This window comes from Copadichromis virginalis, linkage group LG16, assembly GCF_057382275.1.
Source record: "Copadichromis virginalis isolate Kocher_CV1m ecotype Utaka linkage group LG16, C_Virginalis_male_GT1.1, whole genome shotgun sequence".
NCBI classification, from domain to species: domain Eukaryota; kingdom Metazoa; phylum Chordata; class Actinopteri; order Cichliformes; family Cichlidae; genus Copadichromis; species Copadichromis virginalis.
In genome coordinates, this window is record NC_140633.1 from 41,228,504 (window position 1) to 41,242,138 (window position 13,635).

Genomic DNA, 13,635 nt, shown 5'->3' on the forward strand with positions numbered 1-13,635 from the left:
TACTTTACAACTCCACAACTTTATTAGTGCAAAAAACTCATCAATGTATTTGCACTTAAACAAGCAGCTGTTTCTTATGTGCATTAAAGTTATATAAAAATTAGAGATGGACCGATCCAATATTACGTATCGGTCCGATACTGACCTAAATTACTGGATCGGATATCGGAGAAAAATAAAAAATGTAATCGATCCACTAAATATCACGAAAGCACCTCACAAAACTTGCAACACGCCGTAACTCACCTCAGAACGTTAGCACGTCGGAGCAGTATGCATCACGTGATAGAGCGGCTGTGGCATGCGGGACCTGTCGGTGCTCTGGATAGCATGTGGAGCTTCGCTAGCAACCCGGCATTTCATCTCCGACAAAGTTATCCCCGAGAGAAGTAAAGCAAGTGTGTAAGTCCATCTCTGAATGTTTGTAAAGCATTCCTGCGTTAAGCTTAACAAACGATATATGGAGCGACTGCCTCTTCTTGCTGCTACTTCAATCATGAAACTGCTTAACGATCAGCTGATCGGCTTTTCTGTCGCGAGTCCGTTTCTCTAGTTTGTTTTTGGCCCACTTTGCACCAGAAAGAGGAAACCAGCGGCTGAACAACAGCAGCACGTTTAAGCTTGATCAGCTGTTGTTAGAATTTATTTAATATTACTTTCTACTCGAGGATCTTTTTCTACGTAGCTGACGCTGGTAACTGTGCAGGGGCGGATCTAGCAAAGTTTAGCCAGGGGGGGCCGATAGGGCATTAACAGGGAAAAGGGGCACAAAGACATACTTTTCTTTCTTATTCTCATTTAAAATGTCGAGCTTTTAATAAATAATTATCTGACACCCAAAGTTTTAATTTGATGTAAAATGAATAGAAGTCAATTACTGTATATAGTGACTATTAAGTCTAATATATATACCCTAGTAAGCTATAGTACTTTTTACTTTGGGAAGGTACCATCTGTGCAGTCTGCAATTTTGTTGAAGAAAGATGTTGAATCTATTTAATATTTCTTGAAAAATAATTGATTTCTGTGCATTTTTTTTCACACTGCATCAAATTAAGGTTGATTACGTCGATTAAGCATCATGAGGTGGAGCGTGAGGGGTGGTTCCCTATTTTTTATTTATTTATTTTTGTTGTTGCTGGGAGTTGGAACCCTATTAGTTAGGTTGCTTAATATTTACGCTAAGTACTCTTTAAAATACCAGAATAGGGAGGATGGTGTAGGTTTAAGTTTATTAGATTGATCAGTATTGCTGAACTATGAAATATTTTTTTTGCATACAGGTATAACAGAATAGCTTTAGTGTAGTTGTTGTTTTAAACTTGAGTATGAACTTATACAAAATGCAGCAACATTTTTAAAAAACAGTTTTGTTGATTAAAAAACACTATATCGGATTCATATCGGTATCGGCAGATATCCAAATTTATGATATCGGTATCGGACATAAAAAAGTGGTATCGTGCCATCTCTAATAAAAATGTAACAGTGCAAATTCCTCGCTGACAGTTTAACCAAAAGGCATTTCCAGTGGAAACTGGCCGACATATCCTCAGCATAACCATGTATAATATCCACAAACCTTAAAAAGAGGTCATACACACACAATACGGTAACATTATGTTGAAGCACAGTACGTATCACTCCGCGAGGCTCCGCCTACGATAGCCGTAATGCTCCGACAATCCATCACGCGGTGCGGCTTCGTAGCTTAGCAAAGTCGTACTGAAACATTTGACAGATTTTCAAGCGCCGTGCACATAAAATAGTTTCCAGGTCAGTAAACACAACCAGAGTTCATACATAAGGCACACGGGATTATAAGGGGCTCTGTCGACTTTCAGAAAAATCAAAGGATGATTTTAAGTGCGCCGTATTTTCCAAACACGGTAATAACGACGGCCCGCTAGCGTGCACTACCAAAAATAGTGCTTTGTTGTGTATCTGACGGACGAAAGCTAAACCAGTTCCACACCACTGAAGCTGCAGCATTTTTACAAACCAGTTCTGCTTCATCCGTTTCATTCAACGATCCGCTTTTGCTCTTCTCGTTCTGCGTTGCCGCCATGTGCGTATGTAAACAAAGGCACAGCGCATGCGGATTTTACCCATATTCTATCGCCATATTTCATTTTCCTATCGTGGCCCAAAATTACACTGGTATTACCGTGAACGGTATGATATGGCCCAGCCCTAATCGTGATGTCTTAATTCTATATGACTTTAGTATTGATTAATATCAGAGTATCGACTTTTTGGACAGCTTCAGTGGGTGCAGGCAGAGGCCGAGGCTGCAGGAGGAAGAGGAGGACGCGTCAGAGACCTTCGTTGGTCTGTTGTCGTTCTCCACTCAGTGAGTTTGACCTGCAGGAGGTGACAGCCACTATGAAAGCAGACAAAGCTTAGAAGACCAAACACTGCGGGCAGGAGGACACCTGCTGCTCACGTGATGCGCTCATTGATCCTCCTCGACGTGATGGATGCTCCGTCTGTGCACCGCCGCAAGTCAATCACTATCCAATTACACGAGTCCACCTGTCAGAGCCGCCTGATGGATGGAGACCACAAACACCACACTGCACGCGCTCCAACAAGCAGCGGCATCCTTCTTGTGCCATAGGAAAGAACGAGGAACACCTGCCAGCTAATGAGCTAAAGCAGCGCTGTGATTGGTCTCAGAGGGGAGCTGTGCTCAGTTGTGCTCAGAGGCAGCTGTACTGTTTCTTCGCTCTCACACATTCTCGGAGCGAGTTGACCGAGAACATGATGATTGTCATCTGTTTATTTTATGAAAGCAGAGTAAGCAGAGTTTAAATGTTATAGGTCATTACAGTGAAATGAAGATTTCATGGAGCTCTCTGCTTCCTCCTCAGTCTAAGCGTTAACACTCCTGTTTCCTGTGTTGAGCATGGCGGAGGAGGACGTGGAGGATGGCGGCCGTGTCATCACTTCCTCACAGTGTGAGGGCGGAGCATGAGACACATGAGACACTGCAGAGCAGACGTCCTCATCACGACAGGGTGATTAGTGACAGTGTTTCAGATCATGGAAGTAAAGTAACCAGTAGTATATCAAACATCTGTATCCTGGAGTAACTAAGTAATGTACTGCATTACTTTAACTCTTTGGAGTATAATTGGCTGTTTCTGACCTCTAAATTTCACCTTTAAAAACGGTTTCCTCGCCTTGTTTGTTGTCAGTCTTTTCAGCACAAGCTCAGGTCTGAATTTACTGACTGTATCAACACAGCTCATCTACAAATCAGGCAAAAACATCAAATCTGAGTAGAAAAAGGATACTGTAACAAACACAAACATGTTTAACGAATCATTTGCATAACTTGAAATGTAAATAGAAATTATACATTTTAGTAACCTATGCACACGATTTGTAAACAGCAAAGTTATTCAAACTATTTACAGAACAATCCGGAGTTAGGGGACTGCAGGTTTGCCGTGTACTGACCTGCTGACATCAGGAAACTGGAGCGGGAAGTTCAGGACCACACACTTGGGCCTGATGAGGCAGTCCAAGTCTTTGGGGCGATGGTCTGGGATCTTGTTCATGAAGGAGGGGATGGATGACAGGAAGGAGTCCATGTTGAAGCGGGAGTTGAAGACCACGACATCTGCCACCAGGCTGGTGTCGCGCGCACACGCGCACACACACACACACACACACACACACACACACACACGAGACAGAGGACATGAAGCTCCATCACTGAAGGCCACGCTCTGCAGTTTACCTGAGATTCAGGTCACCTGTCTGAAACAAGCTGCTGTAGCTCCTCCCACTTTAAGACAACTAAACTCTGATTGGCTGCCCTCACATATAAATTATTCACTTATAGTGTGTAGCCGTGTCTGCACCTGGAGCTTTTGACCTATACACACCTGTGTAACGTGAACTTTGACCTGAGGTCAGAGCTTCGTCCTGGAACAGGTACACCTGTGTTTACGTCCTGAAGTTCAGACTAACTCTGAGGAAAACCTGGGCAGGAGTGTAAGGACCCACTGTCTGCAGGTTTACATAGGTCACGTTTAAGCTTCAGGTGAACATGAAGACACGCCTCCATGCAGTGATCCAGATCAGATACATTAGTTTGGACTGAGGCTTTGCGGGGAGGAGTGCGGACACCGCTGGGCACGGGCCAATCAGACATCTGCTAACGATCCCAGCTGTGTTATTTGATGGCACTGTAACCACGTTAGAGGAGACGGAGCGGCTCGGCTTATTGACGAGCTGCCCGCAGATCAACAACAATCAGTTTTCTGCCGCTCGTTACTGTCCCGCCGCTGATTAATGAACACTACAGCCCCCGCAATTAACCAATCGCATCCCAGCAGCTCATTAACCAATCACACACTGCCTTACCAAGGCAAACTAGAGCACAGCGCATCAATCAGCTAATAATCAATAATCAGTTTACGGGCTGGATGCTGGCAGTACGAACATCAGAGTAGCCATTACTCAGACAGCTGACAGGAAGCTGATCGGCAGCTTTCTGTGGCACACCGCCAGCTCCAGACCAGCTGACTCGCTCCAATGACGGTAGTTACCGGAGCACATGGTTTCTGCTGCTGTCTGCGTGCATCGCCCTCACAGCCTAATGGTGTCATAGCCCACACCCTGGACCCAGCAGTACCTTCTGGTTAGGCTCTACAAACGCAGCACGACATGGACTCCCCCACCCGTACAAACACACTCACCATGAGAGCACCTGGTTGTAGCCGTACTGGAAGTCCCTGTCCTGGTGTCGGCGGACCGGATAAAGTAGCTGGTTCTCGTGGAAGTACAGAACCTTCTTGAGCCGGGCCAGATCCGGTCTGAGAGCCGCCAGCTCACACAGGCTGAGGACGGAGCTGCTGAAGAGGAGCCTGCAGAGAGAGGAGACAATGAAGGAGGTGCAGACAGCGTGTCAGCAGCTCAGCTGATCATCTCAGAACACTGAGAATTCCTCAGTGAACTGCAGAGCCGACGCCTGCTTCCTGCTTCGAGCAGGTGATAGTGTAAGGCCGGAGGAGGAGCTCCTTCTCCTGGGCTGCACTGATGGAGAGGGCCAGTAAGCGTTCAGGGCTCACATGGATGCTTGAGTGATGGTTCGTGGCTTTGCTGAGTAACGTCAGAGTGGGTTTTCAAAATAAAAGTCCCTGCTTCTTTCATGCTCTGGGAGGGGGGGGACACACACACACAGACATGTCCTCATACAGTTGGTGACAGCGTCTAACCCACACAGAGAGATCAGAGGCCGGTGGCTCGTCACACCTCAGTGTTTTGAAGGAGTAGGAGGTCAAAGGTCAGCGTGGTGAGATGGTGACTCTTTGCTCCGAGGATGAGTCAGAGCGTTGTCCCTGTAAGAACGGTGGTATTGATCTGCACTCTCTGATGTGATCAGATATGAATCAGCAGCTTGTCAGAGTGGCGGTTTCAGGTCGCTGTGATCCCTGCCTGCTTACGGTGAATCGCTGTGGACACGTCAGACAGAGAGTTTGGGATGTGATGACATCTGTAGACACGTCTGTATGAAACGCTGTGGAACCATCTGCCTCCACAGATTAGACGGGCCTCTGTTTTTAAATGTCTTCACCCTGAGAGAAGATGGCTTTCAGTTGACAGGATGTTGTTTTTTTTAATGTAGAGCTTATTCTTTTGCTGTTTCGTTGTATCTGCTGTTCTTATGTCCTGTGCTGGCTGTTTTACAGTGCTTTATAAATAAAGTTGGATTGGAACTCGAAGCTCTGTTTGCTGCTGCAGTCACTGATGACATCCCCTAAATGTTGAGCTGAGCGCCCGACCAGCCCGAGCTCCACAGGATGCTAAAGGTGTTAGAAACAAACGCTCAAACTAGCCCTTGTGAGACTGCAAAGCATACTGGTTGGTTTGTTGGAACGGCCTGCTGAGCGGATGTGTAGCTCGCTGCTACCAGCACAAGGACAAAGTTGCTGATGTTGGTCACATGGACTTTATCAGAACAAATCACATGACACTTAATCTGAGCATGCTCATTAAAGAGGTTCCACGAGGCAGGGTTCCTCAGGGTTCTGTCTGCGGTCCTCTGCTCTTTCTGACGCAGCTTACATTTCCAGCCTCGGTGAAGTTTTGAATGAGTTAGTGTGAAAAGCATTCACACTAACTCATTCAAAATTTTTAACTTGAAATTCAGCAATTAATTAATTTCAGTGCATATATTGAGATTTCAGCATTCACACTGCAGTTTCTTCAGAAAATGCACTTTCTAGTTTTACCTGTTTTTACCCTGCAGGGACCACAGCCGCTGATTAATTCCTAATCTGAGTCATTACATGTACTGATGGAGTTCCCCGAGCCTCCCTCCTCCGCATCCACAGCTGATGCAGTGCAGCTTCTTCTCTGATCCTCAGGCTCATCCTCATGGCCGTCACCAGGTAAGTCTTTGCTCATGCAGCAGCGAGGCCTCTGAGACCTCCCTCTAAATGTCTGTGTTGTCTGTGTGTTGACTCTCGTTTGGTGATGTCAGTGGTTAATGGACAGTTGTGCTCAGAGTTAACGAGGTGAGGAGTTCAGGTGGGGACAGTTTATTAGTTACATGCAGGTTTAAACCACAGCCACCCCACAGTGAGGGTTAAAGTGTGGATTGTGTTACCTGTCTGGGTCTCACCTGTATGACGGGCAGGCGGGGATGGTCTGGCTGAAGTAGAGCGCCGCTGTTCTTGCCCTCCAGTGCCATTTTTTGGCAGGTAGCGTGAAGACGGAGCAGCCCGCGATGTTTTCCTTCAACAGGTCCATAAGCTGTTTGTGCGAGCCGCCATAAAATGCCTCCACCAGCAGGATGCGGGGAGGCGGGGTCTCCTGTGCGGGAGGCGGGGTCTCCTGTGCGGGAGGCGGGGTCTCCTGTAAGGGCAGATGAGAGCTGTTACTCACAGATGGAGTCATATACTCTTCATACACTCTTCAGAGTCATGAAACACCTGAGCGTCAGTGAATCAGGTTCGGTCAGGTGCGACAGGTGCACGCTCAGCGTCTGTGTGCAGCCACCCCCACACGCTCCATATAAGGACACATGTGCACCGGGCTGTCACAGCAGGAAATCAGGAGGGTTTGAACTGTCAGAGGGGAAAGTGGAAAAGCTTAAACAGTGGAGCTGGAATAGGCTCTGCCCTAGGGCTGCACGATTTTGCATAAAATGAGAATCACGATTTTTTGGCTTAGAATTGAGATCACGATTCTCTCACGATTTTCTTTTCCAGTATAAATATTTATTGCACTTATTAACTGCACATCAACTTCGTAACAGTTGAAACTGAACACGTTTTGTCGTTGCTGCAAAATGTTGTACTGCTTGAAATTCCGTCTCCACCGTTGCTCGACGCTGCGTGTACAGAGCAGGTAGTGCAACAATAGAAAAATAGTTGCGGGACGGCACTGTGTAGCATTTGTCTAGGGTGTTGATCATTTTCCTAAATCCCTCGTTTTGCACAGTGTTGATGGGAGCCATATCTTTGGTCAGGTGATAAGTGATAGCCTCCGTAATGTCTTTGTGCCTGCGGGAGGTCGACGGGTATAGGGAAGCGCTGTATAAGGTTCCCGTTATTGATGTTTGGGTGGTTGACCGGGACGGATTTTCTCCTGTCACTTTCTCGTCATCCCTGACGTGCTCTCCGTTGTTTTTTCCTGCTAATTTTAGCATCACACGGCACAGCTTCTGTATCACGTGGTATAAGGCTCCGCCCTTGTCATTTATTGAGCAGGAAGAGTGAGCGCTTGTTTTCATGCAGATTACGTCCCGGATCAAAATGCGGTACAATTGTCGTCTTTTTTTTCTTTTCTTTTTTTTTTTAAAATCGTTGTCATTTGGAAATGAGATCGCACATAAGTATGAATCGAGATCGCAATTTTCTAACGATTAACCGTGCAGCCCTACTCTGCCCCCAAGACCCTGATTACCTGTTGCTCAGGTGTATTAAAGCAGCTGGACAGTTGTTAGAGTGTATCTCTGTTGTGACTGAAAGCTGCTTGTCAGCGTTTGTATGTGATGATGCTCAGGTGTGTGACGTCACCCGGGACTCCAATCTCACACACACACACACACACACACACACACACACACACACACACACACAGTGTGTATCACTGTTTACAAACCATGAATGACTCATACCAACATGATCATTATGATCAATAACACTGATGTTTATTATCACTGTGATCATTACTGCCATGCGTGTTGTGACGCAGCACTGCAGTGTGAGGTCGGTGCGTCAGGCCCATTGATGGTCCATCGATCATATTGATCACAGCGATACAGGAGTGCGATGGCTTTGTGAGCGTGCATGCAGGCTGGTGGAGCTGATGGAGTTTTCCTGCTCATCACTTGGACGGAGCAGAAGTTTTGCACCAATCTGCTGACACGTGAGCTGAACCGATCACACGGGCTGCTGCGCCGGAGCAGATATGGAGGAGATGGCGGGGCGCTGCGGGGCGATTAGCTGCCGCTGCATTGTTGTTGCTGTCGTTGTGTTGTGTGCGCTCGCAGCTCATCCCTCAGCACAATGCGTGCTGATGGATCCATTATGGAGTTTACGCAGCAGCGGCTTCCGCTGAATCCCCTGCCCATGATTTCCAGTCCGCCTCCATTTAGCTGCCCACAAAGCACTCAGCGCGCCCGCACACGCTCAATCAGTCCATATCACCGGGCATGGCGCGGCAATCAGCGCCACCAATGAGCCGATTTAATGCAGACAAATCTGAGCATAATGTCGGCCGTTATTCTGAAAGCAACTTCCTGTCTAATACAGTCGGAGGACCCCGCGACCTTCAGAGCAGCCGGGCCCACACACACAGCAGGAACCCAGAAACCGAAAGCGCTCTACCCGAAGCGCCGCTTCCTGTCAAACATCTGTTCATTCAGAAATCAGACAACAATCAGCCTGATGTCATCAGTGTTTCCATGTTTACGTCACACGAGCTTAAACCTCTTCTCTGAACTTTCCACAGCTTCCTGTCATCGTCTCCGAGCTGCTGATCAGGAGCACCGACCTCTTCAGGCCCTGGGACCACATGTTTGACCACCCCCTCCCCACAAACCTTCAGATTCCTGATCATCATTAATAACAATGTTATTTACAAAAACAAAGATGTTGCTTTTGTCTTGCTGTGCTGACCTCTCACACTGAGTTCTGGGCCCTCACCAGGCCCTGAGCCAGAGGTTGGAAACACCAGATTAGAGCAGGGCGATATGACCAAAAATATTTATCACGATATACATTTGAAAATTTGCGATAACGATATAACTGACACGAGACAAAATACTTTACAACTCCACAACTTTATTAGTGCAAAAAAAAAAAAAACCCATCAATGTATTTTCACTTAAACAAGCAGCTGTTTTATGTGAATTAAAGTTATATAAAAATGTAACAGTGCAAATTCCTCGCTGACAGTTTAACCAAAAGGCATTTCCAGTGGAAACTGGCCGACATATCCTCAGCATAACCATGTATAATATCCACAGAACTTAAAGGGGTTATACACACACAATACGGTAATATTATGTTGAAGCACAGTACGTATCACTCCGCGAGGCTCCGCCTACGATAGCCGTAATGCTCCGACAATCCATCAAGCGGTGCGGCTTCGTAGCTTAGCAAAGTCGTACTGAAACATTTGACAGATTTCCGAGCACCGTGCACATAAAATAGTTTCGAGGTCAGTAAACACAACCAGAGTTCATACATAAGGCACACGGGGTTATAAGGGGCTCTGTCGACTTTCAGAAAAATCAAAGGATTGATTTTAAGTGTGCCATCCTTTCCAAAAAACACCATAATAACGACGGCCCGCTAGCATGCGCTACCAAAAATAGTGCTTTGTTGTGTGTCTGACAGACGAAAGCTAAACCAGCTCCACACCAGTGAAGCTGCAGCATTTTTACAAACCAGTTCTGCTTCATCCATTTCATTCAACGATTTGCTTTCACCGCCATGCTTTTTCCGACGTGTGCGTACGAAAACAAAGGCACTGCGCATGCGCGTTTTACCCATATTCTATCGCGATATTTCATTTTTCTATCGTTGCCCAAAATTACACCGGTATTACCGTGAACGGTATGATATGGCCCAGCCCTACACCAGATTATTTAAGTTTGTTTTTGATCAAATGAATCTGCACAAACAGACAATAAAAAATGACTGAATCATGAATGAAGCGATGGTGTTGTTTCAATTGTTTTAAATAAAGTTTATTTCTACTTTTCAGTTATGTGTGCACGAACCTCGAAACTGTCAGGGACCCTCGTTTACTTTACTCGACCTCTCGTCACCTTTCACAGTAAAAGCAGGTTCAAAGAAATTGGACTGTTTTCATGTTTGTGTCTGATCACATTACCTGATTTTCAATCAGTAAATAAATGATTCCATCAGTGATGTGAAAATAAATGAATGTTCTTAGAGACATTTCAACCCCAAGGCTGACACACACACACACAGACTGCTATTAATGAAAACAGGAAGTAGAATCAGGTCTGTGGTGCAGTGGTGAGATTTAATAAAGATCAGAGAGGAAATTCACATCCTCACACCGGGACCGGTCGATCAGACTGATTACCGATCAGTGCTCGATGAAGCCGGGTTTGAGGGGCACGTAGATGAGGCCAGAGCGCCGGACGGCGAGGCAGGAAGCGTGTCAGTAGACGTGAGCTGGATGGTTCCACCGTGGAGCCAGCGGGGGATTCCAGCTCACACTCATCTCACCTAAACACCTTTCCTCCCACTGCGCCTGGAAGCTGCCGACTCACTTGAAACAAAGGGTTAATGCGAGCGGCGTTCCCCGTAGGGAATCCCCCCGCAGCCTGATGGAAACAGCATGCCGCAGAACCACGGTGTGGGCGGAGCCCCGACAGCCTCAGCATGCAGCGGCTGGACCGGTCAGGATCAGGCAGGCCAGCCTCCACCCTGCCATGACGGACAGAGCTCCATCTACAACCACAGATGCCCATCGCCCAAAGCTTTCAGGAGCCCTGCTACGAGGTTTCAAGACGAGCACTGGCATCACGGCGAGGGGTGTGTCTGACTGCGAAACCGCACACTCACTGGCTAATCTGTGGAGCTTCTTCTCCAGCAGCTCCCTGATGAGTCGATAATCTCCACGACCATGAAGACAGAGGCGAAGCATCACTTTTGCTCTAAACCTGCCCCTCCGCCTCCACCCTCAGCCAGCAGTCCAAACCCACAGAGGTGACCTGTGCTGAGCTCCGACCTCACCACCTGCTGCACGCCTGAGCGTGCTCCTCCTCGGCCCTGCAGAGCAACTCGGATCGCGTCTGATAGCAAAGGTCACGACCCCTGGGGTCATATCGGACTGAGACATGAACCAATCACGTTTGTTTTTTTCCTCTCATTATTAAACCCTCAGCATGGACAGTACTGTGCCAAAGTCTTGAGCCACCCCTCGTGTCTTTATACTTTGCGTGTGCCATGCTGAGGCCTGTTGGAGGACAATAATGTGATGACAGTCCCAGTAGCACTGCACCCGCCCCCATCTGCACTGTAAATGTCACTGTGGGGTTTTCCTGCTCAGCCCACAGTGACTCTGCACTAACTGATGTACAGAGGATCTCCACGGAGCCTGCCTCACTCTCACCAACACTAAACTAAAACTACAGAGAGGTGATGGTCGCGTTTAGCGACACTGTGGGCGTCTTTAAGTCTTTTCATAAATCTGCCTCTGACACATGCCCTCCTTACAATAATCATTAAAAACACCAAAACCAGCAGTGAAACCAATAAAAACCAGAGTGAAACATCAAACCCACTGTGGAAATTCACCGAAACTAATGAATGAGTGGAATGAATGTAACGGCTCACTCCAGTTCTCTGATCTGTCTCAGTGTTCCTGTTTAATGTTTGGATGTTTAGAATCAAATATTATTCTATGTGGTTATTTTGCAGTATTGTGAAATTCATCCGTAAACCATTCCCAGTCTGTCACTGCTTGTTTTGCCGTTCAACGTTTTTTATTCAACTCTGATGTATTTATGTTGCACTAAATCCCAACATCAGTTGCCTCACAGTGCTTTCTACTGTGAGGTACAGACCCCACAATAATGCTGTCAGGCCCCTGTGAGCAGGCACTTGACAACAGTGGGGAGTAAAAACTCGCTTTGATAGGAAGTTTACTGTGGAGCTGGGAAGTAAAAACCCACTGTGATCTGAGATGGGATGACCTGAACATGATGCTGGACACTGATGGGGTGGAAATAAGAACACCTGGACCTCACAGGTGGAGGAGTTGTACCTGAGTAACGCCAGCAGGTACATGTTTCTTACTGAAAATGAAAACACACCTGAGACACCCCAGAGCCTTCACCTGTCACCTGTCACTAGTGCACCCATCAGCTGATTCATCCACAGACTGGTTTCTCAGAGCAAACACCTGCACAGGTATCCATCGCCTGTACCTCAGTGTGCGTCTGAGCGCAGGTACGGTGTTTGTTGGTGGTGAGTGCAATGACCCAAACACTCTCCCACGCACCGAGTCAGGGCTCTGTCTACGTCCTGGAGTAGCACTGTTTCTAGGCTTCTCCGTCCAGCTCCGTTAGCACCGTTAGCATCGTTAGCTCTAAAAGCGTATCACCAGGACTCAGTTAGCTGATAGCGGCTAACAGCTAGCCGCAATCAGGTAGCTCTCCTTCCCCGGTGCAAAGTCCGCTCCTCCCCCACACTCCCCGCCACTGGCAGCCGGCAGGAGGACCGGAGCACCCGCCGGTGTGCTTCCACCGAGGACCCTCATACGAACGGCCAGTTCACCGACAGCGGGACACTCACCTCTGACAGCATCTCCCGGATCATAGCAGAATACGCACGGTCTGACGTCATCACGTCGGTTTAGCCGAGCAGCTCTTCCCGCCTTTTCTTCTGAGCGGAAAAAATAGTTAAATGTAAATTAAAGTCCATCCATTCACTTCCGCTTATCCTTTTCAGGGTCACGGGGGTGCTGGAGCCTATCCCAGCTGTCAAGGGCGAGAGGCGGGGTACACCCTGGACAGGTCGCCAGTCTTTAGTCTGTCGCAGGGCTAAAATTTTAAAGTCAGAGGTTAAAAACTGCAGTTTAAAGAGTATTACACACTCAGAGACACCAGCCTGTGGTTTTAGTACGCAGTAAAGTATCAGCAGTACTGCTACTACCGCAGTAATACTGCATTAGTATAGTTAGCAGCAGGCGGGGATTTACAGTAATTTAATCCAAGTTTAATTATTATGTGAATAAACTTGAGCCATCGGGGTAACTTTGTGCTGAACATTTGGGGGGTCAAGATCTCTGTCTAAATAAATAAATAAATCTGGGTAAATTCCCAGATGATTAAACATGCAACTATTTTGCTGGGAATTCCTGAAATGAGTAAAGAAAATCAACAGCCTATTTATGCAAAATAATTCATAATTTTATTGGGGGGGGGGGGGTTATATTGGTTGGGTCTGATTATTGGGGGGGTCATAATCCCCCTAACCTCCCTGGAAACTACGCCCCTGCCTGAGACTCACCTGAACACACCAGCATGTGTGACCAGGTGCTATCTTACCTGGACAACAGCTTCTGTTCACGCCCAAATTTTCACACAAGTTACAGAGGACACTCACGCCTGTTGTCCTGGGGACA

The 13,635-nt window shown here is 47.1% G+C and overlaps 1 protein-coding gene across 4 annotated transcripts in view; it reads right to left on the reverse strand.

The window, feature by feature from the left end:
* The window catches only part of qtman (queuosine-tRNA mannosyltransferase), a 21,548-nt gene extending 8,593 nt beyond the window's left edge, over positions 1-12,955 (reverse strand). Inside the window, exons 1-4 of one of the 4 annotated variants that reach the window (XM_085434866.1) lie at positions 12,804-12,949; positions 6,641-6,852; positions 4,713-4,880; positions 3,466-3,639 (exon numbers count right to left, since the gene is read on the reverse strand). In XM_085434866.1, coding sequence (XP_085290992.1) covers positions 3,466-3,639; positions 4,713-4,880; positions 6,641-6,852; positions 12,804-12,854 — 605 coding nt within the window. In that variant the 5' untranslated portion in view covers positions 12,855-12,949. Of the gene's footprint in view, positions 1-3,465; positions 3,640-4,712; positions 4,881-6,640; positions 6,874-12,322; positions 12,487-12,803 lie in introns of those variants that run through there. The other 3 variants (XM_085434865.1, XM_085434868.1, XM_085434867.1) reach the window with 3 other exon arrangements.
* Between the last annotated feature and the right edge of the window lie 680 nt (positions 12,956-13,635).